Here is a 25,959-nt window from a genome sequence, read left to right as displayed (position 1 = left end):
ATTATACACTACTTGTACGTTGAATCATGCCAATCACTTGCTACTTTAACAAGCATGGAATATCACGGCACATATTGATGACCAACTAATAGCCGAGTGTCAACTCATTCCAGTTTTGGTTTATGTTCATTTCTTGACCCTAACCCTTGACCATAGCCATTTTGAGGGTGAGGCTTTATAATCAACCATATGATATTCGAATGTATGGACAAATAGCGGCTCAACCAAGGTTATAGGTCACCATATAAAGGGATATCCCTTCAAAGTTTGGCATTGATAACAAATCACCATTCAACCCTGACAACACTAACCCTTAAAACGGTCATTCAAGGGATATGCTTTTAATATTATTTATTCAATAATGTATATAAATACAATCCAAAACTGACCTGTTGAATGCCATTACAACTTGCTCAACCAAACCAGTAGAATGAAACTCGCAGTTGCTGTATTGTCATCGATCTTGCTTGCCTGCTCAGTTACTACAGCCAATCCAATCGATCCCAGTGCAACTACAGATGTTGAAACTAGCACTTCAACATTCATTCCCAGTGCAACTACAAGTACTGAAGCTAGCACCTCGCCAACTCCTAATCCAAACGGTATAGGTTTAGGTGGTCTTGATCAACTTCCAGATAGCATCAAGGAATTGCTCGAAAAATACGTAAGGCTAAGTCATGATCTTAATCAGCAAGGAAAAATATGCGACCCGTTAAAACCTGAATATGACAGCCAGATTATGCTGGTAATAGACTTGAAAACAAAGATTGAAGTTTTGGAAGAAAAATCTCAAACAAGCGGCGGCAGTCCAGAATATGATGGTGAAATTCAGAAGACTAAGCTTGATCTCGAAGCCCAAAGATCCAAACTTGAGGATATTGAAAAACGCTATAATGAGTGCCAGCTCAAGAAAAATGGTCTTGAATCTGAAATATATTTGACCAAAATGAGGCTCGTGTATCTCGTTTTTGGAGATTCTTCAAATTTTAGATTATTTGATCAGCAACTTTATCTTATCAACAAGCACCCTTCCGTTAAAGGTTACCTTGGCGAATTATCATTAGAATACAGTAAGACTCCTGGTCAAAGCTCTAGTGGTCAACAACATCAAGAGTCGCAACCATCATCAAGTAGACCATCTGGATCTGGATCCTCTAGACAGAAAGCTCCCTCCAATAAACGGAAAAGGGTTTCCAAGCTTATGAGTGAATTAAAATCACACTTTAAACGACCCGAAAGTGAAGATCGCGAACCATTGATTTGAATGTTAATCTGGACTTGTTTCAACCGATTCAATTGTCATTATGGTTTAATTTACAATAAATTTGGATTTACATGCATTGTATCTGATCATTGTACACCGACACTTGTATGTTTCAATACGATACAGTTTACATATTGCATAGTTGTACACATTGATGATGCTGACATGCATGTGTGTATTCATGTAACCAGACATAACAAGGACTGCTACCATTCAAGATGACACGTTGGTTTATTATAGACAACTACGTTGATGAGTTGAATGATGACTCAATCAAGATCACCAAGCGCACAGTACAACTGTCGAGCAGCTTTAAAGTAAGCGAGTGAATCGAGTGTACAGCCAATACGATCAACGTGGTTGAAAAATACTGGTTCTGAACGGTAATTGAAAACGTATCAATAGACGAGTGACTATAATAGTAGGCAAATCATGTCAGACTGATAAATGTCCACAAGTCAAAAATAGCCAAATTGAGTTTAAGATGGAGTGGATCTACTTGAGCAAGATTGATTCAATTGATTTGATGACTGGTTTCGTTCCAGGTGAGTTTTTGGTTGGGACGGTTTGCTTTCTTGTATTTAGCATTGTCATTGTTAGGATTGGTTTGATGGATGCAAGTTGGATGGTTATTCATTGAGTGCTGATGGTCTGATTGTACAGTCTAGTTTCAAAATGACTGGTTAGCCAAAATCACTCGTGTTTTATTTTATGCCAGGAGTACGCATTTTATGTTATATTGTGTTCATCAACAACACGATAAATGTGGAATCAGTTGTAATGTTCAAGAGGCTTACTGTCTTGAGTGATTCGCTTCACTTTGTATAGTTTTGTCATTCAAACGGTCAGTCAGTAATCAGTCTGCAGTATTTATGGGTTGCTGCTCTAGGTTATAATTTGCTGGAGCATGTTTAATATGGAAACATTGCTAGTTTGATTGAATGGTCAATTGTATATTACTGATCACTTTGTTGGTGACCAGTATCACATGTGGTCAATATCAATATGCTGTACAACAGTCATTCAAACAGGTTGGAGCATGCCACATTGTAGCAATGCAACCAACTTGGTACAACATATGCCAACATACATGTAGTGTATTGTAGTATACACTAGTAGTGATGATTCGACCAACGACATGCGTGGTTGTAATATTATACGTGAAACCACATGCTCATGTCCATGTCCATGATTATGGGGACATACAGCATTACAATGATTGGTTAGCAACAATGTAATGGAACTGGATGTGCAATATCAAAACCATGTCCAGAATACGTGATATAACAACAACTTGCAGCCATATTGACATAAATGGACCACTGAATAACAGTGTTGGTGTGTAATAAACAGTTGCATTACTGGCATGTGTCATGATTGTTGTTGAACTAGATTGTGATCGTATTTGTGATTCAGAATACAACAAATGAGTACAAAGTTGTATTGGCAACATTGACAGTCAAACACAATACATGAATGTGGATTCAAACTTGGTGATCGTACAATGCATGATTACTAAGAGTGCACAAAATGTAGATTCAACACTATAGTCTGATTGTGTGTCATATGATGGTTGTTGTATATCAAACACGCAATTGCAGTCAATGTGTAGTACCAGTCAACCGGATATACAATCATTGTATATCCCAAATCAAAGTCATTGCATGATGAGTACAGTTGTAAAAGGGAGCGTTTGCGGTTACACAACACTTTTGAAGGGTGATTTTCAAAATACCTGATAGAAGGGTCATAAAAGCATAATTCAATTGACATTATCATCAAATTTATCAATATGATATTATGGATAGGGAGCACCACACTGTTTAGTTTGATATTGGTTCATTTCATTACAAGCAATCAAGTAGTCCTATATAATTGGTTAACCTAAAAGGGTTAGGGTTGGTTTGCTATACAAAACATACAAATACAATCAATTGAGTTCAACTTTATAATTGACACGTTTCAACACTACTTTTGTATTAATAGTTTAAACCCATTGATCGGCTTGATGAAATTGGTTGATATTTTATTCGTATTGACTGCTGCAGCAACCGCTAATGCAATACTGATCCCAAGTGATAACAATGGTTCACCCCAAGCATCAGTCACTTCTAGTCAAGTGTCTGGTCCAACTGATGAACCTAGTTCAGGAACTTCTGACGACTGGCAAAGTATAATGGATGAGCTTGATTTAAGCATTCTTGACAAAGACCAACAACAACCAATGGATGAATCCAGTTCAGGAACTTTCAACCAAGTGTCTGGTTCAATCAATGAGCCTATTCCACAAATTCCCGAAGATGACTGGCAAGAAATAATGGATATAATTCATTCAAAAAACCCCAACCAAAACCAACAGCAACCAATTGATGAGCTCAGTCTAGGCATTTCCAGTCAAGTGTCTGGTTCAATCAATGAGCCTATTCCACAAATTCCCGAAGATGACTGGCAGGAAATAATGGATATAATTCATTCAAAAAAACCCAACCAAAACCAACAGCAACAAAACCAGCAAGACCCAATTGATTTAGTTGATCCAAGTACTTCCAAACAAGGTCAAAAACGACCAATGGATGAATCCAGTTCAGGAACTTTCAACCAAGTGTCTGGTTCAATCAATGAGCCTATTCCACAAATTCCCGAAGATGACTGGCAGGAAATAATGGATATAATTCATTCAAAAAAACCCAACCAAGACCAACAGCAACCAATTGATGAGCTCAGTCTAGGCATTTCCAGTCAAGTATCTGGTTCAATCAATGAGCCTATTCCACAAATTCCCGACGAAGACTGGCAGGAAATAATGGATATAATTAATTCAAGCACTTCCAACCAAGACCAGCAACAACCAATGAACGAAGCTGATTCTGCCAGTACTAGTTCAAGTCGAATGATTATATTGAACGAAAAATATCAGATAACCTTTGATCGCTTGAGAAAAAGACTCGAGTTGTCTAAAGAAATACGAAACAAAAAACGCCAAGAATATCATAAATTTATGACTTTTGGATACAGGAAATGGTCGGCGTTAGCAATGGGCAAAGAGATACATGGATCAAAGTATAACCCAGAGGATGAAATCCGATTGAAACAAGAATATGTAGCGGTAAGGAATAGAGTAGCCAGTGTCAGAAAGGAATTGAAAAAGTTTACGGAAAGGCATGGTTTAGAATTTGATGAGCCAGATTCAGATTGATGATGTGCCAATAAATTTGATTTTGAATAAATTTAAACTTTCTGATGTTAAAGCAATCAGACATTGACCGTTTACGTACAGTTCAAATGATTAGTGTGTATCTGTTGTAATATCCAAGCAGTATATCTCTAAGCTTTAATCATTAACAAGCAAGCAGTAGTACTTGCATTGCACACTCCCTAATTTATCCAAGATCAAATAAAAATAGTCTCTCAAATAACCCTGAAACTATTTATTAATCTCATATCTATTTTGTTGATTCAACTCATTTGACAACTTCCTGATTATCGTCCAAGCTCTCTTTTGACCAGTCTTTTGCATAGCAGCAAATTACATTACATTATACATATTGAAAGACTCGTATCTTTCAGTTTGTTTTACTTTTACAATAAAAACCTATACTCATTAATAAAAATAATGTGATGTGACGTTCAATGTCAGTCTGTAGTATGTCAATGGAATATGTGCGAATATTAAACATGGGTTTGTGGATACTGTCAAATTGTCAAAACCAACCGGATCATTCGTATCAAATAGTCCAGTGGTACCAATGAGTTGGTGTCAAATGGAATGGGTTGACTGGTAATCCCAAATGACAAATATACACAATCGCATGGATTCAGCAGTGGTACTGCAGTGATCAATACAATGCATGGTAGTTGAATGGTGTAGTATGATCAAACCATTAGTCTAATACACTATGGTTTGGCAATACACGATGTTTATTGAATGAACGACATCGAGTGTATGACAAATGACAAGTAAACCAACATGCAATACACGCTGCATTACAACATATGCTGGATGATGGCCCATTTTGAGTTGCAACAATGTGACGAGTCTATGATTGAAAAGTTTGTTGCTGAACACCAGAATCTTGAAAAGTTGCATCATGCTCGGATTGTGGCAAGCATTGTGACAAGCGATTGTAGAAATACTTAAGGCAATCCTGATATCCGTAAAGTGATTTTGGTGGACTATAATCATCATCCGGTGATACTCCAAACGAAGAATGGCTTGTAAGTTTTTTTGTTAATTTTCTAATTTCTTTCCTCTTATGCGAAAGTTTCGAAGCGTAGTCATGCATAGTATATTTGGTTCCTTCACAAATTTGACGAAACTCCTCATAATTGGCTTTAGCAGAACTCAATTTCCGACTCGGAACTTGACTCATACTATTGAGCTTTTCCTTCTTTCTAACACCCAATCCTTCTCGAATAGCAAGCTCAAAACGTCTGTCTTCAAGTAGTCTAAACACTTTCGTAGATTTAACCCGAGCTTTTGCAATTTCTTCGATCAACGACACTTCAGTAGCATCGAGTTGACCGCAATATTTCTTAAATTTATATAAGCTAGGAGATTTTGGAGAGTCAGATCCATCAGCTGAAGCTCCGCTTGAAGAGGCTGTCGGAGTGCTAGCTTCAGCACTCATGGTCGAACTGGGATCAACTGGATTGGCAATCGTAACCGAGCAGACAGCAAGGATTGATGACAGTACGGTGATTGATAGTTTCATTGTATTGGTTTGGTTGAGCTGTTAGACATTGGTAATGTATGACATTTGTAATAGGACCCAGACAGTCAGAATGGGGTCTAGTAACAAGCAGTGTATAAACAAGTAAGCTATACAATGCTTAGATATGGTGATGACCGTTGTCTCACTTTATGCAAAGACTGTAACGCTTGGGAACCCTTAACGGTGAAGCTTAGGAGTGACGTTTATACCGTCACTAATTCACCACTAATACTTACTATATATAAGAGACAAAGTTCTCTTATCAATAAATAATCACAACTATTCTGATTCATTCCTTCTTCTTGTCTTACATCTCTGTGATCTTCCTTCAAACTTATACTACATCAATATGTCACTATACGTTAATGAACAACATGAGCAAGTTGTAATGAATGTGATTCAACACGATAGTTTGGTGTCATATTTGTATACATTATTAGATTGATAATATTAAAAGCATATTCCATGAATGACCGTCCTAAGGGATTTGTGTTGTCGGGGTTAGCATTGATTTACTGCTATGAATGTCAACATAACTTTAAAGGGATCCCCTTTATACAATTGCCCATTGCTTGATTTAAACCCTGATATCAGGGTTAGCGACCAGAGTATATTGTCGCACTATGATGTCGCTACACAATATATTCTAGGTGATATCACCACATGACAATACACAAGCAATATTGTACATCCACTCCATTTATGCTGCAAACACTCGAGATCTCATCTGTTCGACAACACATTGTCACCAATACAATAGTATGTGACATGATCATATTGCACCAATCGACCAATATACGATCACTGGATACACCACACGTTGATGTTTACCACTGTATATGTGGTGTATATTGGTTATAGTCCATGATATCAACGAGTTTATGCATACTGCTTACACCACACATCATACACATTAAACCGACTCAGTGATATGCAAGTGTTGCGGTTTGACCAAATCACAATCACCCATATTGTCGACTGTCTAACTCGTTGACATTCAAACCGTGCCATCACTAGTCACAATATAATGGTTGACTGGTTCGTTTGATTGATCTGACATTGACACTTTGCAAACCTCGACTTGATTCATCAACTTGGATATTCATATAATATTGGGTTTGTATCATCACGTTGGACTCGTTATCAAACACCTTGATGTGTCCATGCAACACAAACTCGATATACACACATTGGTTACTGTTTGACATGACTGGGTTGATCATCAATACCAGACAATGCAACTGTATTAGTTGTATGATACAATCAATCATGGTTGGTTCATCACCATTAAATATCAAATGTTGATCACGTATACATTGATTTGTAATTGCATGGTCCGTTGGTAATACACACTATGATATGATTGACAAGTTGTTGATTTGCAGTAATCAGATGTGCATCACCTGTAACATTGGATGTAATTGACGAGTTGTAACCGCCAGTCAACAATCATCGATATGTTGGTGATTGTATTGACTACATGATTGGTATTGATTAGCTGTCATGATCGATTGGTGAGCAATACAATCCACATTATGACGTGTTGCAACTGATTGATATATGCAGACTCGACTGATGATCGAGTATATGTTGATGTGTAACTCTGTCACTGTTTGTCTTGATTGGTTATTGCTACTGCTTGTATATGCAGTGTATTCATGTGTGATGTATTGGATATCGGTGTTGTGTATGTTGAACCTGTTGGATAATATATTGTCATGTCGCATCAAATCGCACCACATTTAGACTGCAATCATTGATTCGTTGGTTTAATGATCGACTCGACTCACATTCGACTGTAATGGCCACAAATCTGCATTGCTGATTGACAGGAATATATCAACATGTATCAGACTCGAACATGGTGTATATCAGTTGCATATACCAATCACTGATGTAATTGATGATGATCGATTAGTCAATCAATTCGATATCAACACCAATGTCAGTTCATTACCACATGGATACTCGCAGTTGTGACCTGTATTCAGTCAGTAATATTGGTTCATGTAGTGTATTGTATAGTCAACCATGCACATACACATGCATGTCATTGTCAATTGATGGTCGTTTGTAAACAACTTGTGGACAACTTGCAAATATTACAATCATGGTGATTGCTTGAATGTCGATACCAAACCATGCATTTGATGGTCATTTACTGTTCAGTTTACTGTTCAACAATGCAAATGGTCGTTGTCTACCAATCAGTCGAGTCGTAGACATAAACTGCACATTGTGCGTATCGCTTTGTTCATGACCAAACTGTAACAATGTGCACTTTGCATTGTATTTGAACTGCAATCTGCGACTTGTACGCATTATGATGCATTGTTTCAATATTCATGTTGCATTCATCAACATCAACGTGCAGTGTCGATCTGATGTTTGGTGTTGATGTTGTGTTGATATTCCAACAACACTGAATATCGCAAATCAGGTCAGCATTGACTCGTGTGATAATAATCCATGGACAGTCAGTTGTACCAAACTGTTGTACAAACATATTGACATTCGATCAATCAAAAGTAGTATAGATAGAACACCCGATGATACCAGTTTTTTAACCGACACTTACTGCTAAATCATGTACAAAGTTGTCAAAACATAAATTATTCGCAGAAAGGAATTCAAGTCAAAAGTATTAGGGTAGAATAGTCAATAGCTTTGCTTGTAATTCATAATAAATACGAGCTATTTGTGCCAGACTCATACTTGATGCCTCAAATTGGATACAATGGGTAGTTTTTTAACCAGTACTAAGCGTTAATATACACATCAGACTGGGTTTAGCTGGATCTTGTTGTAAGAATGATAGAGTATAAAATCAAACCATTGACAAGTCCGTGTTTATCGAGTACGAGTCTTTATATTTCCAATCAACTCTTCCAAATGTGATATTGTGTCTTGCAATGCCAAAATGGATTCAAATTTGCTTGATTACACTATGCATTTGGACATCATTGCTGATCTGTTGAATTTCACGCTTTCTTTGATCATCTTTTTGATACTCTAGCATATTCCATTCATGATTGTGTCTAACCTCCAACTATTGATCCTGGCTCATCCCTGGTTGTTTTTGTCAATACCATTGATTGGGAATAAAACCAGAATCAACCCGCTGTTTATCACGTATGGCTATTTGATTCAATTCAGTTGCAAACAATTATTTGTAAGAGTATACTTTCTGGTACTCCTTGTATAATACCAGCATCTCTTGAAACAGCTGCTTTTGTGCTTGTAACAATCCCTGCAGTGTTTTGTCAGCTGGGAATTTGATTCAAGTTTGAAAACCAAGACTATCGATCGGACAAATCCAATGTCAACCAAACTGCTGTACAGTTTGGCAGTCAATTGATTGACCATAATTATAAGCAACAAAACAACTTTTATTTGCAAAAGAAAAAGGAAAACGCAGTTTGTTCTTGAATCAAAATATTAGTTTCAAAACTGTATGGTGAAAAACAGTCTTGGGATATGCAATTATTTACAAGAAACTATAGGTTTCAAAACCAAAGCGATTAAATTACACGATTGGGAAGTTCCTGACAATGAAAGTGGTCATTTCCACAAAGTGAGGTTTGTTGTCCAATGGAACCCATACGATATTATTCACCTTTAAGAAATCAAACGCCGTGCATTGTGTAGAACGAGGTCGAGAAACAGAGTTAGGATTAGCGTTATGCAGCCAATAAAAATCATTAATTCTAGTCTACATACCTTATTGATGAGATGGTTCAAACGTCAAAACAAATCGAGTCAACTTCTCAACACTCGCAATAGTATTGTTTTGTGACAACACTTGACCATCTGTTCCGTGGTAGCTTTGGCGTGTAAAACAGGCAAAACGATCAGGAGGTACAACACAATACAGTCCTGGTTTTGACGGATTACCAAGTATTTCCAAAACATTACAAATCCCAGTCTGTTTGCAAGGATGATCTTTGGCACCGGTCATTTGGAAAAGTAGATTTGGCTTGATGAACGAATCAACAGATTCAAAAATATTGCTAATGGGACGGAAATAGCAATTCGTTGCGTCTTGAACTTGAGAATTGTTGGAGAATAACAAAGTACTAAGATCCATCGGCAGTTGAAGTGTAGACTCCAGCTTGGTACGTAAATCACGAATCTTGAATGAACCACCTTTAGCAATAACTGTATGAGCGTGCTTTTCGAATAATACCCTATTAAGTTGGCCAGTTCCACCAATTTCTCGAGCAACAGAAACAAATCTGATAAGATGATCTCGGTCTCTGGCATAGACACGGCTGTAAATTTCATCAACCACATAGTCAGAAGCAAACTGATAAGGACCACTGTGGAAGCCATCCTTGACTGATCTATAAATCAAACAACTTGAAGCGTCTAGGTTTTCACCATATTTACCAAAAGACTTGACAATTGAATCGATATTGGAAATATTTAAAGCTTTGTCGAGAAAATCCTGTTGTTCTTTTACCAATGCATATTTAAGAACATAACGAGCAATTCCTCCCCACTTCAAATACAGACTTTCAATCAATTCTTGTGGAACTGTAGGAAACAGCATTGAGCGACAGGAATGCAATTCTTCTTTTGACCACACTGGCATATACCGAATGTCGCAGGACCCCTTGGAAAACCGATGCCAAATTTCCCAACGAGGTAAAGTAACAAGAATGGTCTTGGCATCAACATCAACAGGTGCCGAGCCATCAACAATGTAGAATGTTGACGAGGAATCCAAGATTTTCCAAAAAGCATGCTTTCCTCCTTCGAATACACCATTGGGAGTAAGCAGATATCTTTTTTGATTAACTCCACTCTCATACACGACTGTAGCACCAGAGCGAGCAAGATGCAACAGCAAAAAGTAACCAAAATATGTCTTGCCAATTCCAGGATTTCCAAGGATGATCAAATGACGTATATCAGCAGATTGCACAATAGATAGTGATTTTTCAAGAAGTTTAGGATAACAAGGACGGATGTAAATGGATGATCCGATTGAATGGTTTCCAAGGATGAATATGTCTGCTGGAAGTTGGACAACAGTGTTTCCTTCAAGAGGGTTAGGGTAGTTTGTGAAAGCAGTCCAAAAATCCAGTAGTGCGGGTGGGGCTGCTGCAGATGCTGAACCTAGGTAAGTTTGAGTAGGTTGTCTTGGAGGTGATGGTAAACAACCAATAACAACACAAGAACCGTCTTGAGTAAAGTATTTTTGAGGAAGAGAGTCGAGTAAAGCCCAGGTGTTGATTAGTTGGTCCTTGTTGCTGTTGGTGTATAGTTGGAGTTGAGGAGCATCAATGTCAGCCATAGCAGGATCATACTCAGACTTGATAGTATCCTGAACGTCACTCAGGTCTTCAAAGTCAGTCACATTGATTTCAGTAGAAATAGTGCCATATTCAACATTGAGGTATCGTTTTGGCATTTTATGAAAAGAAAAAAGAGTAAAAAAGCAATTTATTTGTCAAATTGTAAAACAAAAATCGACTTTTTAATCGAGTCAAAATAACAAAATTTTGGGATATTTCAAGACAATTCACACGATTGAAATATTTGGAAATTAGTCAAATTTACACCAGAATTAATGTTTCATTAATGTGAGACATTACTAGTGTGAGAGTGTTGACTTGCATTGTGTGAGACATTAGTAGTGTGTGAATGTGAGACATTTCTGGATAGTTTAACAATCAAAAACCATCAACAATGACGTTTGAACTGGAATTCACATGACTTTCTTGGTTTCTTCCATTTTATAAACACACTCACTCACTTGTTAATAAACAACACAATCGAATATTGATTCATTCCTTCACATCTTCAATCAACTGCAACACACTTGACAATAATGACAACCATCAATATGCCATCATATGTTCACAATCTTCAAATTCAAAAGTCAATTTGAAAAACCCATTTTTAAGCATCTACATGTCTGCAATATCAGATTTGTGGCTGATACATAATAGGTTGCCAATAAAAGTCGACAAAGTGAGCAACTGCAATGTGCCTTGCTGTATGATAGTAACATATCAGAAATTATGAATGCTTTCAAAATCAAAAGTCTGCAAACGATGTCACTGCTGGCTTGTAGCCTCTGTTTACAAACCTACAATCAACATATTCACTGGATTCGTATAATGGTAAATGCTGAACCACAAACCGCTGATGATATTATTATGGACGATGCTCATATTACTGGAAATCAAACGATTGGTGCAGTTTCAGATGCTGTTTCATCACACAGAAAGTCTTGCTACAGAGTCTGAATACAATAGCAGTGAATCTGCAGTTTGACCAACACAGTCAATAATTATCGTTTCAAAGTCGAATCAAGTGATGATGTTGCTGTTTCAGATGCACTCAATGTCATGAATGCAGTAACATTGTAACCAACTCAAACCATTGATCATGAACCAATTTACCGTGTCTTGATAAAAACACTGATAAACCATCATTCATACATGAGCTTGTCAAAAGTATGAACTGATTGCTGATCAGATGTTTAAAGTGGAGCTCAAAACAGTGCAATTCAATGTGCAGCTTTCCAACGACTTTCCCGCTACAAAAAATACAGTCTTGGAACTCAAAGTGTACATCAACAATACTTGTGTGTATTGACCATCAATGATGTTGTTGGTGTAGCATACACAATGTGCATTGCAAAAACGCTTGTTTGTTTGCTGGAGCTATTTCAAGCAAGCAAAAATACTAAAAGGTTCAGTTTGATGAATGTCTGGTGTATATTTGCAATGAATTCAAACTCGAGAGATTGTCGTATTTTGCATACAAGACATACTACAATATATTACAACAATATCGTGTATTTCAATATGCACCCATTCGATTTACAACAGTGGCATAAACATCATCACATTTGAACAATGGTTCAGTCGTACAAAGTCCAATAACAGCCATGAATTGTATCAGACATGAACATACTGGTGCAAAATTCACATCAAATAACACACCGCAACAAACATGTTTCTGGTAGATGGTGGAATTGATGTCATTGATTTTCAAGTACACGATATTGGTGTTGAATGATTCAATAAACTATACTCGTCGACTTTGTGTACTTTTTTCAGTTGCATCGTTTCTGATTCCGAGTTTAAAGCATAATAGTTGCGACAGCGCTGTTGTCCAATTTGCTTGTTTTGTGAATAGTAATCATGATACCACTTGTTTGACGCTTCCTGTTGTTGAACTGGATATGGATGTCAAATATGGATGCCAAATATGAATGCATTGCAAGTAATTGGTGTAGTTTTTGATCGAGTCAATGAATGGCATTTATAGTTGCTCTAGAAAACAAGTTGTTTGAAATGTCCTGTCATATGTCATATATTTTGTTGTTTTCAGGTTCACTAATTGTTGATAATGCATCCAATTGATTTCTGTTTTGACATTGCTTATTTGTCATTGTTGGATCTGGGTTTCTAGATTCAGTAACAAACGTTTCAGCAATTTGGATGTGTTCAAATTCATAATACTTGCAAGTCTGAATTATTTGATCATCATCTGAAATTGGATACGAGTAATCATTTCCACTGACCACAGTATACATAGTATACACAGCATTACTGTATATTGACTTGTATTTTACTCAAAGGTTTGTCCATTCAGTATTCCAACACAATTTCCAACATTGATTGAATGGTTTGCAGTGTTTGTTTTAATTGAACCACTTGATGGATCACTTTCATATCTTGATTCAGCAATATCACCAACTGCACAATGATGGATGTGATTGTAGTCAAACACAATATATTGCAAGGCATTAACGTATTGGTTAGTTTTAGTATATTATTGATAAAATGCAATGATGATTTGTAATGGGGTGTTAAATCCTTCAATCAAATATTGTCTGTTGTGATTTCCAACATTGACAGTGACATGGCAAACACATTTTGCTTGTGACAGACTTTGAACAAGTGTATTGCTCCGTTTGTTGTACAATACACGACATGGTCAGTTGGTGGTATCATGCAACTGACAAGTGATTGCAAGTATGACTGATAGTTACAATCAACACTGGTTGTTATCAGGTCATTGATGTATATGGAACAAACCATGTCAATGTATCAATCAACAATCCAGTAACTGTCGATGTAATATCCAACGCAGTATACACAATCAATGATATGGTTGTTGATCCATTCACAATACTCGACAAATACCAACACATCAAAAAGTTTAAATTTATTCAAAATCAAATTCATCGACACACCATCAATCCGAATCCGGTTCTTGAAATTTCAAACCACGCCTTTTCATAAACTGTCTCAATTGTTTTTTAACACTGTGTACTCTTTTGCTTGCATCTCTATACTCTTGTTTCAATTGCTTTTGAACGTTTGGATCGTATCTTGATCCAGATATTTCTTTGCCCATTGCTAACGTCATTTGTTGTTCGAATTCAAGGTCTACATACCTACGATATTCTTGCCATTTGTTGTTTTGTATTTTTTTAGACAATTTAAGCCTTTGTTTTATAAGACTATAGGTTCTTTGATATTGTTCACTTAATCCAGCTATTTGATTTGAAACAGTATTAGCAGACTCGCCTTGTCCCATTGGTTGTTGTTGGTCTTGACTGGAAGTGCTTGGATTAATTATAACAAATAGTGGTCCCCAATATTTGCCAGAAGTACTTGGACTGGGTTCATCAACTGGGTCTTGACTGGGAATATTTGGATTAATTATATCAAATAGTGGTTTCCAGTATTCGTCAGAAGTACTTGGATCGGGTTGATCAATCGGTTGTTTTCGATCTCGTTTTGGAGCACCACTTGGACTGGAATCACCAATCGGCCGTTTCCGACTTTGTTTGGGAGTGCTTTGACTGGGTTGATCAATCGGCTGTTGCTGATCTTTGTCGAAAATATTTAAATCAGTTGCATCCATTAGGTGTTGCTGAGTTTGATCGGGAATACCTGAACTGGTTTTATCACCTGGTTGTTGTTGGTATTTGTCAAAAGTGTTTGGACCGACTTGATCAATTGGGTCAGGAACTTGACTGGGAGTGCTTGAACTGGGTTGTTCAATTATGCGTTTCCTGCCTTGTTTGAGAATATTTGGACCAAATACAATCACAGTTGGTCGCTGGTTTGGACCGGGAGTATTTGGATTAGGTTGATCCATTGGTTGTTGCCGGATCCGGCCGGGAAGACTCAAATCCACTGGTTCTTGCTGGTATTCATTGGAAGTGCCTGGATTAGGTTCATCAGTTGGGCCAGACACTTGACTCAAAGTTCTTGATGTTTGGAGTGAACCATTATTATCAATCGGTATCAATATTGCATTGGCGGTTGTTGCTACAGCCAGTACGAATAGAATATCAACCAATTTCATCAGATTGGTCAATGGGTTTAAACTATTAATACAAAAGTAGTGTCGATTATAGGAATGAACTCAATCGATTGTATTTATATGTTTTGTATAGCAAACCAACCCTTTAAGGTTAACCAATATACAGGGTTACTTGATTGCTTGTAATGAGCAACTATCAAACTAGACAGTATGCTGCTCCCTAATCACAATATCATATTGATCAATTTGATGATTGTATCGATTGGATTATGCTTTTACGACCCTTTTATCAGGTATATTGAAAAGCACACCCTTCATGAGTGTTGTGTAACCGCAAACGCTCCCTTTTACAACTGTACTCATCATGCAGTGACTGTATTCTGCATTGCAATATGCAATGGTTACTACACATTGACTGCATTACTTGTTTGATATACAACAACTATCATATGACACAACCGGACTATAGTGTTGAATCTACATTTTGTGCACTTTTAGTAATCATACATTGTACGATCACCAAGTTTGAACCCACATTCATGTATTGTGTTTGACTGTCAATGTTGCCAATACAACTTTGTACACATTTGTTGTATTCTGAATCACGGATACGATCGCAATCTAGTTCAACAACAATCATGACACATGTCAGTAATGCAACTGTTTATTACACACCAACACTGTTATTTGGTGGTCCATTTACATCAATATGGCTGCAAGTTGTCGTTATATCACGTATTCTGAGCATGGTTTTGATATTGCACATCCAACTCCATCACATTGTTGCTGACCCATCATTGTAACGCTGTGTGTATCCAATACTGGCATGTCACCATAACCTTAACCATAATCAGTAAAATGACACTCGAGTTGTTTACTGTAGTCAATATATACAACCCAGTGTGACTACACATACTGGATCCAGTTTGTTGGTTGTTTCAGTTGACCTTGATCCACTTTTGACGTTCTGTCCGATTGACAATACAAATGTGTCAAGCTGAACCCAAACTACACGACTCGACTGTTCATGTCAATTGGATCGTGATTGAGCTATGTGATCATGATGTGTATTCAATCAATACCATGTATTACTAATGCAATAGTATGCGTGAACATCGTGTACCAAACAACTACGATACACACTGGATTGATCCAATACATGCACGGCTTGAACATATCACACAATCAAACATGAATACACCACATTAAAAGTACATATAGTAGCAGTTTGTCACCAATGAATTGTATTCAGTCGAGTTTATTGAGAGTCTGTTTGTGACTCTTGACAGTGTGGTGGGTGTTTTCAGACACAACTACTTGATCAGTTGTAGTTAATGATTGCTAACACCAAGAGTCCTAACGTACATCATATCAACTATAAAATAATCATGGTCATCATTCATGCAACATATAGCCGATTTTATTACTACATCAGTTTAGCCATCAAGTTTCTTGTAATTAAACTTTAGCCGCTTACTACTACGACGAATACTACCACGAAAAGTATTACCAAGTCGCGACAATGATCTCCTGAGACTAGATGTTCTATCTGAACCTGAAGTACTTGGTTGTTCAGGCAATCTAACAGTATGCATCAAATTCATGATCAATATATCAATTGACACATCCACACACCAATATCAAACAACTTACTGTGATAATGGCCATAGTACTTGATCACCGTTTGAAATAATAGGATATCCATCAGTCATAGTTTCGCATCCACATCCAGGACCAAGCCCAATGCGTTTATTCTGTAAATCAAATGTGACTGCAAGATGAGTCATAAATGGAATACCAAGAACTGCTTTGTCATTTGAACCAGTTGTTACAGCAAACACCACTATAACTCAACATGTATATTAGTCAGGTTAATCAAACAACACATTACATACAATTGTCAATTATTTACATCTTGTATAATCAATTTTCTGTATATAATCTCTAGGACCCAGTGTGATCTTTACAACGGAATTGCTATTGTCATCAGTTACGGGGGTTTGAGCATGCATTACAATTGTAAACGACGGCAGCTTGCCCCAATCGATATTAAAACCGGATTCGGACATTGCGTGGTATTCCCAAAATATTCTTTTGACTTCTTTTTTGTTGAGCTTGTTACTAAACACAGTTTTTTTGACAGTAATCGCATCACTATCAAGAATAGCATCAACCAACGCTTTCACGACTACTCTAGGGAAATACATATGTATAAAACATGTTTGTATAACCGAGTACAAAGTATGTCCATGTTCCACCTTTTTTTGGAATTCAGCAGGCAGCTCCACTGGTTCGCCATTGATTAGTATACTCTTGATGTTGACAGTATGACGATCTGTTGTTGGTGATTCTACCCATGCAATACTCCTTCCATCCGTTTCGCATTTTGCAGCTATTTCCGTGTTTCCTATATTGATGAAGCTATCTGAAGTCATATCATACGGACATAGTTGAAGACTAACCTCGTTATTAGGAATGACACCATCATTGTACAAAGTATCCATTGCAGTGGCTGGTGGATGATGCTTTGACAACGAGGAATAGGCAAACCCAAATACTCCATCAAGGTTCGGACTGATACCAACTAGATCTGGTGATTGTTTTTCAACTGCTATTACTGGTAAATTGACGCCAGTTATCCCAGTACCCGGAATCGTCACAACGGCGTCGGAACTAAATCCACTATACTCTTTGCCTCTGTACTTTATAGTAACGGGTTCTCCATTCGGAGTACTTTCTGGAGCCAAACCTACATCTCTGCTTGAACTAGGAAGTGGTACGATCATATCAGAGACATCTGAATCGACTCGTAAACCCAACTATTTTAAACAAGTATGATATTGATTCAACGTGGCATGCATTGATATCAAACTACAATGCATGACATGGCATGATACATACATTGACTCCATCGACATTAAATTTCATTGTGAAACATTTGTTAACATCACCATCCAATTCAACGGGTGATCGTTTTGATAGCCTATTGCTTGATTGACTGTCAATTCCAATCGGTGAATGTAATGAAACTCGAACTGCAGCAACCGTCTGTAACGCAAGTAGAATGCATTCTAGAGTAATCAACATTGTATCGAGTAGTGTGATGAAAATGGTTTGAGTTTGGTGCATGACTGTTTTATAATTACGGTAGCTTTAAGGGTGACAACAAGCAATTTTCAAATGAACGACCACAAAAAACACGAGTACACCATATAGGGCGGACAAAGCTGGAAACACCATATAGGGTGGATTAATATACAAGCATCGTTGTTGATGCATAATCAACCTCACTAGTATGCTGTGTTGATACTCCCAATTGCGGTGATGTATCCAGTGGTCAGGTAGTGTCAGACCATTACCATGATTATGGATAATTATCATCACATATACAATCCATTACTACAGCATATACTGTCACTGTGTACCAAATATTTGACTGATTGTTTGATTGGTCATGTTTTGGATCACTCTGACACAACAGCATCCAACAGCCTGTTGCTGCAGTATTTCAAACCCATGACTTTTCCGTTGGTATGACTGCATGGTCATTTTAGGTTAATCTAGACTGTATACATCAAACACTGCTGATTGTGTCACAACATGATCAACATCAAACTCGGCAATCTGTCTCCGCTACACCGAATGAGTGACGTTGTACTATAATTGAATTGGGCATTGGCAGGTCGTTCAACAAACTGGCCGTGTCAACAGGCCAGTTTGTCATCGTGGTACATGAACCACAATGTATGATCATGCCATTCAAATCAGCATACAATCTACTGGTATATGCAAAACAACACCACCAATACAATCCAATCAAACCCAATCACAAACGTGGTGTTGAATCCAATACAAATCAAACTTTTAAACACATGATACACACTGATGGTGATGGTTGCTGACAGTCACATTACAGTGTACATGTCCAATAGTGTCCACTGTCATGTCGATTGTTGCTATCCGTGACATCCAACTGTACTTGTATTCACCAAATGTGCACAATATCTAGGGCTGACTTCCAGATGCTCTCATGTTTGGCATACAACTAGTCACCATCAGACCAAGCGTATACGCTAGTACAGCGCCATGAATCTATTGGCAAGTGGTTTCAATTTTATTCTGGCGCGTTGAGGGTTGGATGTGTACCAGACACAACGTTGTGCATGTAATTGTGATGATCACACCCTGAGTGTGTTATTCGATTACAGAATGGCACACTTTATTTGATCTAACTCTGTATTTTTAGTAACAGAACTGCATAATTCAACATGGTCTTGATAACATATTACTATTATTCAACGTGCACGTTGCAATCCTGGCATCCTCAAAGCCCATCAATAAACTATATATTTTCCTACTGTTTCCAATTGGGTTTCCTCAGTCTGATTAAAGCCCTTGACTCAAATATTCATAGTTCAAAGTGCCTGACTGTCTTGTCTCTATTGACACAACCCTAACAGTTGAATTGAGTTGAGGATATTGGAGAGCTGGGCGTCAAAAGTACGACCTTGAGTAGTCAAGTCATGATGTTGGGTTGTTGCATGTTGCTTGGATTTGTGACGGTCAGTTTTGCAATGTGTTTCAAGTACTGATTTGGACATTTGCATGACGATCTAGCATCAATTGACTGTTTGCATGCGTATTCATGGATTCAATAGTATCAATTTCATCACTGCTGGTTTCGGATTGACTATCGCATGACTTTCTCCACATGCGTCTAGGTGATCCATTTGACCAAGTCAAAGGACTGTTGCTGAGTGTGCCTTGCAAATACCTCGACTCTTGATCAATATCAAACACTGTTGCAGTGCGATCATTTAAAAAATCAATGTATCCATCAACGGATATATCCGAGTCATTGCTGTGTATGGACTCGGAGTATTCACTGTCAGTATCGGTTTGGCTGTCATCATCACACAAGGAATCCGAGTCGCATGCTTGACTCGACATAAACGATTGTTTTGCATGGCGTCCAACTCTGACAGTATCATTCATAGTATCAACATCATGCAACAGATTCTCAAGGATTCCCGACTCGAACTGATACAAACTTGAATTCTTTTGCGCAATAGGCGAATGAAGTTTTGGTTGTAGCGACTGCTGTTGAACAGACTGACCAGTTTGTCTTGATTGACGAACCAATGGCTGTTCATCACCCAATGACATGGATGAAATACCCGACACAGATCGTGTAATCCAGTCACCATCAGCACTGCAGAAGTGATCAAGACGATGCAATTTGACATTGTACTGAATAGATTGGGCAAACTGAAGCAATCAAGTGGTAGTGGACTGAGAGACATGCATGCTTGACCACAGGTGTTTGTGGTACAGTAGATGCTAGTGATTGACTGGGTTTGTATGTATTGTACAAATCTCTGTCAGCATTAGTATCAATATAAAATCCTGACATGAATGTTTCTAGTGGTGTAGTTTCAATTGTTGCAAATACAAAACAACATTGAATTCAACATTGTGTTGCATATGAAGCCAGTCATATTAAACCAATTGCTGCAAAACAAGTGTTGTGAAGCTGCTTGAACATTTGTCAATTTTAGTAATCGACTGGATTGTTGAATCGATAAAACCAGTCAGCTTATTAGTCAAATCTATCAACTACAATGTTGAATATATTCAGAAATACAGTCGGATATCAAACCCAATTGTCAGAGTGGTGTAACAAGTGTTTATAGCTTACCAACACTATAAAATTGATTTCCACAAACCAATCGTGTATTCAATATGAAATGTCAAGGTGCAAGTATTATAGTATATGTAAAAGTCGAATGACATGCAAAATTATTGCAGTTTATATGATTTACGTATATTTTGATGCAACATTGATTGTGATCTAGTTGAATGTCACGGATAGCAACAATCGACATGACAGTGGACACTAGTGGACATGTACACTGCAATGTGACTGTCAGCAACCATCACCATCAGTGTGTATCATGTGTTTAAAAAGTACTCGCATGCATTGGATTCAACACCACGTTTGTGATCGGGTTTGATTTGATTTGTATTGGTGGTGTTGTATTGCATATATCAGTAGATTGTGTGCTGATTTGAGTGGCATTATCATCCATTGCGGCTCATGTATCATTCTGATCGAGTGAATTTAACCCATTTCATCCAAATAACTGCTTGAAATTATCAATTCCATCAATAGAAATGCAAGATCGATGCAGTATGAAAAAACTTGCTGCATCTCGTTTATTCTGATAATTTTCAATTATAATGCCGAGTGACCAATCCACGAGTTCTACTAGAAATACAATCTGTAGTTTCTTTTGCAAGTGTCTCGCATGCAATGTCGGGTACTGCTGCAGTATCACTAATAAACCGAACAGTAGGTTTACTAGACTGATTGCATTCGACAGTCATGTTTGTAATTGGATAGTTCAACTGTTTTTGTACGCTTTCTGAACAATGCATCTCATCTTGACGAAATATTCCCATAGTTTCCATATTCAATGCGCACACACCACGCAAAAAACTTCGTTTCATGTCTTCCTGCTGTATGTGCTGCTTTTCTATTGACAAATGTAACTGCATTTGGGTTTTGTTGAGTTTCTTGGACAACTATTTACGTTGCATATATCAAATTTGAATTCAAAATGGATTAAATATACAACGTATTTTTGGCATTCACTGATTTACATAAACTAAACTAGTTGTTCAACAAACTACTAGTAGACTGCAATTTGAATTTCCGATGCATCATGGTAGTTTTGTGCTAGTAGATTTATTAAAATAGTACATCCATATCAAAACATACCTGTGCAATGCGACTCTCATATTCGGCCGACATGGTTTGCATATGCTTTTCTGCTTCCATCTGGAATATTGGATTTCAAATTAATAAACATCATACATCAAGTTTCACAAACCCAATTGACTAGACGTACTCGGATTCTGTTTTCAGTTGCCTTTCGCCACGTTACTCCAGCTTCAGAATGCCATCCCAATATAGCTTTCTGCGTCATGGTTTTTCTATGATGTCGAACAGCAATATGCATTGCAAATTTTCTTTTCCTCAGTTCCATCTGCCTAACTTTCCACCTACCGAACCATTTTTCAGTTGCAAGTTGATTGCGCTAACGTAGATACCAATACAATAAATCACATTTTAAAATAATCGTGTGCAAATCTACAGATCCCCAACTTTGCTCATGATACAAGTTTGGGTATATTATTGAATTGGTTGCAACTACACAACCAAATAATTGTCAAAATACCTTGCGGGTTAGGAAAGCTGTTGCTGCATTGACTACTTGAACATAATCCACCAGTTTTTTGTCGCTATGATTTCGAGATTTGATCACAGAATCCATCTTGCCATTCAAGCCATCTAGTTCCAACTCATGTGCTTGTCGTATACTATCGAGTTCTGCTTTGTGATGCTCGTTTATCCTGTTTCTTGAAATGGTATAATCAGCCTGTTTATATCATTGGTGTTGACTCAGTTAGACATGTTGCCAGACCATATTACAGATTTGATGACCATTTAAAAACACGAGTTATGGTTGGGTGTAAATCAAACCGTCATATAAATGTAATACATGGCAAGATCTAGGAACAACCCAAATGATATTTGATTACCAATATAGCCTGACGAAACAATACTGTCAGTTTATCCAAACCGTTTCCAAACGCAGCATCAATATCCAAATTACACATTTCGGCATGCAAATCAGCAGTATTGGCTGAGTTGACAAAGTGCATGGTTTCTGGGACTATGCTTTGTACCAGGACTGGATCTGTTGCGATTATTGGATCTTGTGGTATTGCCATGTGATTGTTATGCAATGGGTTTTGATTAGGTGATGTTGGTGGGTTTGAACAATATGCACTCATCTGTGTGCTGAGATTGGCAAGTGTTTGAGTCGGATTCATAGTGTTTGCTATATAATGCAAATTGCCACAAACCAAGCAAACGTTGAATATGTCAGTCATGTGTAGAATTGATAATATTAGTTAAAGAGTAATCAAAATGGCATTCAGCAGACTGAACAATGACATGATAATTGGTAGAAATAGTTTGAATTCACAATAGATTATCTTGGCTTGAAACAACACAGTAAACTAGTCACAAATATTCAAGAATATCTTAATTGATATAATCTACTAAAACAGCAAGAGTGCAATACAATTGGTGCAAAATAAAGTGTTTGATTTTGCGTGAATGTTACGAGTTTGCATTCAAACTCAGATGGGCTTAAAACAAAAGTCAAGAAAACGACAACGAGCATTAGACGATGAAGTGTATGAAGTCGAGGCTATTGTTGATTTTAGAATCAATGAGGTGTGTGGGGTTGCTTTTACAGACAGTTCAACTGTTTCTACAACCTTGTCAATACATACTGCTGGTTATACTATTATGAATGGCAGTCTGCATATCAACCACACTGGACATTCGTCAATGATAAAGAACACATGTTGATGCTTATCATAGAGTGATGGCTGTATTGCTTCAACACATACCTTGTACAGCAGTACTACAACCATCCGAGTTTTGTAAACTGGACTATTGACATCCTGCTTAAACACTCGACTCATTCTCGACAAGCATACCAACCCTTGTTTATTGCCTTTTGTTTCAGTTCATTTTACACCCCAATACAACTACTCTAACCTTCCAGCCTCTTTTTACTACGACTATTCGTTGTTGATATACATTATTGTCCGAATAGGGAAAAGAGCAATTCTTTATCAAATGGAAGGGTTATGCGTCTGTAGAAAACACCTGGGAATCAGCTGGTATGTTATTCCAATCTACAACACATGAACTCTAAACACGCCTTTTGTTCAAATGTCGCCAAGCAGATAATGTCTGCAGCCATGTAGTCTACTGCATGCTCAAATTTCTCATGACTATCCAATGATTTGAACATTGCACAGTTTTAATATCAATTGTTCCACAAGTATGCTCTTGCAGTGAATTTCACTGACATTGTTTATTTAATCACCTGTGCCATTGTGACAACATATAGATGTGGTAAATGTAAGTGTAGCATGCATTGTCGTACCAAATGGATGAGTAATCTAACCCGTTTTTGATCATTGGTTCAGGCACCGATATTAATAAAAAAGTTTTGGAATCAGCATCCAAAATTTAAAAATGCCACAAAATTGTCCGAATCTACCCATGAATTGGATACCAACACTAAATTACTCAAGGTGCCTGGAATACATCATGCAGTGTTGTTTTTATGAATAGTATGCGTTTGAAACGAGTTTGGCTAATTCTAGTTTACTTGTCCATCAAAAATAACAGTCTCAAAAAAACACTCTTGGTGTGTACTGTTGTCTGCAACTTTTTGTGTTTGATATGATTTGTGATGGGCTTGATGGTTTCCGTGTATCCCGATGTGCCCATGTCTAGTAAGACTAATGCATATACTATGCCAACCGTGTTTAGCTAAAAGCAAGACTAAATCCCAAAAATCCAAACCAGGCAACAAAAGAAATTCAGAGTCGGACTCATTCACAAAACAGGATACTGTTGATACTGATGAACAAGGTACGCATCCACTGCAATATATTTGCCATTTTTGTCAATCCAACTCAAAGCGTGATCACTTGAAGATATATATCAAGAATATTGGCACTGATATAGTTTTTATTTGTATTAACTAAACTTGGTTTTAAAAGACGATCTGAGCAAAGTCTATCATTTGATTGACTCGTTAAGTCGGGCTGTACTTGACAAAGCCTCGTGGGAAAACGATGTTGTAAATATCGAAACTATGGAAGCATCTGCCACAGGTGAAGATGATCTTGCTGTTTACATCAACTGGAAAAATGGCAAAAAGACGGTTGTATCCAGTAAAGTAGCCAATACCAAATGCCCACAAAAGGTGAATGGATTACTATTTGTATTTACCATTGTCTTGAACAGTGCGTTGGATAGGGTAGCGTGCTAATCTCTTGATCCTGTTTTAGATTATCAAATTTTACGAAAATCATATCAAGTTTGGATAAATACTGCAATGTTTTATAATTTGGCTATTCAGCCATTGTGTTAGAAACTATAAAATCGAGAGGGAAGTCGAGGCAAAGACCAGGTGCTTGTACTAGTTGGAATCGGGTAACACATTGATAAAACTCATATTTTCTTGAACCACCTGTTTGTTTACTCTTGTTTTCTTTTCTCTTTACCTACTATTTCAACTTAAATTCTCGTCATGGAAAACTATGTGGAAGCCCTCTAGAATGTCATTCAAAACATGCAGAACGAAATCGCTGCCCTGCGCGCGGAGCGCAGTATCCCACAAGTACAGGCTGCGTTGAGCATACCTCCCCCAGACAGGATAACGGAGATCGCTCCAAATTCACAACTTTTGTCAGCCAGTGCAATTTGGCCATGAGAATGCACACGACCCAGTTCCCATCCGACCAAGCGCGAGTCGGATTCATGATCAGCCTGCTCACAGGCCCTGCTGCGGAATGGGCGATGCCGTTACTCGCGTCCAATGACCCAGTTCTAAACTCGTTGCCGGAGTTTATCAATCTATTCAGACGGCAATTTGATGATCCTGACAGAGAGCGCACTGCTGAAGCGAAATTAAAAAACTTCGAGCAAGGTCAACGCTCTTGCGCAGATTATGCTACCGAGTTCCTGCGTCTATCAGCCGACACAGATTGGAACGACGGAGCTAAGATCTTTATTTTCCGAGG

At 37.6% G+C, this 25,959-nt stretch overlaps 9 protein-coding genes across 9 annotated transcripts; 3 read left to right on the top strand and 6 right to left on the bottom strand.

The window, feature by feature from the left end:
- Positions 1–430: 430 nt before the first annotated feature.
- BATDEDRAFT_88146 (uncharacterized protein) lies at positions 431–2,009 on the top strand (the record flags this gene model as incomplete). Its single annotated transcript, XM_006678748.1, has 1 exon — positions 431–2,009. One exon carries the CDS (start codon positions 431–433, stop codon positions 1,262–1,264), a length of 834 nt encoding a protein of 277 aa, XP_006678811.1. The 3' UTR covers positions 1,265–2,009.
- A 1,263-nt stretch (positions 2,010–3,272) lies between these two features.
- On the top strand, positions 3,273–4,460 carry BATDEDRAFT_88145 (uncharacterized protein; the record flags this gene model as incomplete). The annotated part of the gene is made up of 1 exon (XM_006678747.1): positions 3,273–4,460. One exon carries the CDS (start codon positions 3,273–3,275, stop codon positions 4,458–4,460), a length of 1,188 nt encoding a protein of 395 aa, XP_006678810.1.
- Positions 4,461–5,301: 841 nt separating this feature from the next.
- Positions 5,302–5,976, bottom strand: BATDEDRAFT_24762 (uncharacterized protein; the record flags this gene model as incomplete). Its single annotated transcript, XM_006678473.1, has 1 exon — positions 5,302–5,976. The coding sequence occupies one exon, from the start codon at positions 5,974–5,976 to the stop codon at positions 5,302–5,304; it is 675 nt and encodes a 224-aa protein (XP_006678536.1).
- A 3,721-nt stretch (positions 5,977–9,697) lies between these two features.
- On the bottom strand, positions 9,698–11,392 carry BATDEDRAFT_88475 (uncharacterized protein; the record flags this gene model as incomplete). Its single annotated transcript, XM_006678652.1, has 1 exon — positions 9,698–11,392. One exon carries the CDS (start codon positions 11,390–11,392, stop codon positions 9,698–9,700), a length of 1,695 nt encoding a protein of 564 aa, XP_006678715.1.
- Positions 11,393–14,196: 2,804 nt separating this feature from the next.
- Positions 14,197–15,318, bottom strand: BATDEDRAFT_88474 (uncharacterized protein; the record flags this gene model as incomplete). Its single annotated transcript, XM_006678651.1, has 1 exon — positions 14,197–15,318. The coding sequence occupies one exon, from the start codon at positions 15,316–15,318 to the stop codon at positions 14,197–14,199; it is 1,122 nt and encodes a 373-aa protein (XP_006678714.1).
- Positions 15,319–16,607: 1,289 nt separating this feature from the next.
- On the bottom strand, positions 16,608–18,405 carry BATDEDRAFT_24760 (uncharacterized protein; the record flags this gene model as incomplete). Its single annotated transcript, XM_006678472.1, has 5 exons — positions 16,608–16,651; positions 16,754–16,857; positions 16,930–17,119; positions 17,189–18,095; positions 18,178–18,405. 5 exons carry the CDS (start codon positions 18,403–18,405, stop codon positions 16,608–16,610), a joined length of 1,473 nt encoding a protein of 490 aa, XP_006678535.1.
- A 1,452-nt stretch (positions 18,406–19,857) lies between these two features.
- Positions 19,858–21,161, bottom strand: BATDEDRAFT_88472 (uncharacterized protein; the record flags this gene model as incomplete). Its single annotated transcript, XM_006678650.1, has 2 exons — positions 19,858–20,544; positions 21,099–21,161. 2 exons carry the CDS (start codon positions 21,159–21,161, stop codon positions 19,858–19,860), a joined length of 750 nt encoding a protein of 249 aa, XP_006678713.1.
- A 346-nt stretch (positions 21,162–21,507) lies between these two features.
- On the bottom strand, positions 21,508–23,004 carry BATDEDRAFT_88471 (uncharacterized protein; the record flags this gene model as incomplete). Its single annotated transcript, XM_006678649.1, has 5 exons — positions 21,508–21,861; positions 22,058–22,117; positions 22,188–22,376; positions 22,518–22,718; positions 22,882–23,004. The coding sequence occupies 5 exons, from the start codon at positions 23,002–23,004 to the stop codon at positions 21,508–21,510; spliced, it is 927 nt and encodes a 308-aa protein (XP_006678712.1).
- Positions 23,005–24,629: 1,625 nt separating this feature from the next.
- On the top strand, positions 24,630–25,263 carry BATDEDRAFT_88149 (uncharacterized protein; the record flags this gene model as incomplete). Its single annotated transcript, XM_006678746.1, has 4 exons — positions 24,630–24,663; positions 24,701–24,802; positions 24,934–25,139; positions 25,225–25,263. The coding sequence occupies 4 exons, from the start codon at positions 24,630–24,632 to the stop codon at positions 25,261–25,263; spliced, it is 381 nt and encodes a 126-aa protein (XP_006678809.1).
- Between the last annotated feature and the right edge of the window lie 696 nt (positions 25,264–25,959).

The sequence above is a fragment of the Batrachochytrium dendrobatidis genome, assembly GCF_000203795.2.
Source record: "Batrachochytrium dendrobatidis JAM81 unplaced genomic scaffold BATDEscaffold_5, whole genome shotgun sequence".
NCBI classification, from domain to species: domain Eukaryota; kingdom Fungi; phylum Chytridiomycota; class Chytridiomycetes; order Rhizophydiales; genus Batrachochytrium; species Batrachochytrium dendrobatidis.
Note: the sequence above shows the minus strand (reverse complement) of the source record. Positions and strands in the feature narration are given on the sequence as shown.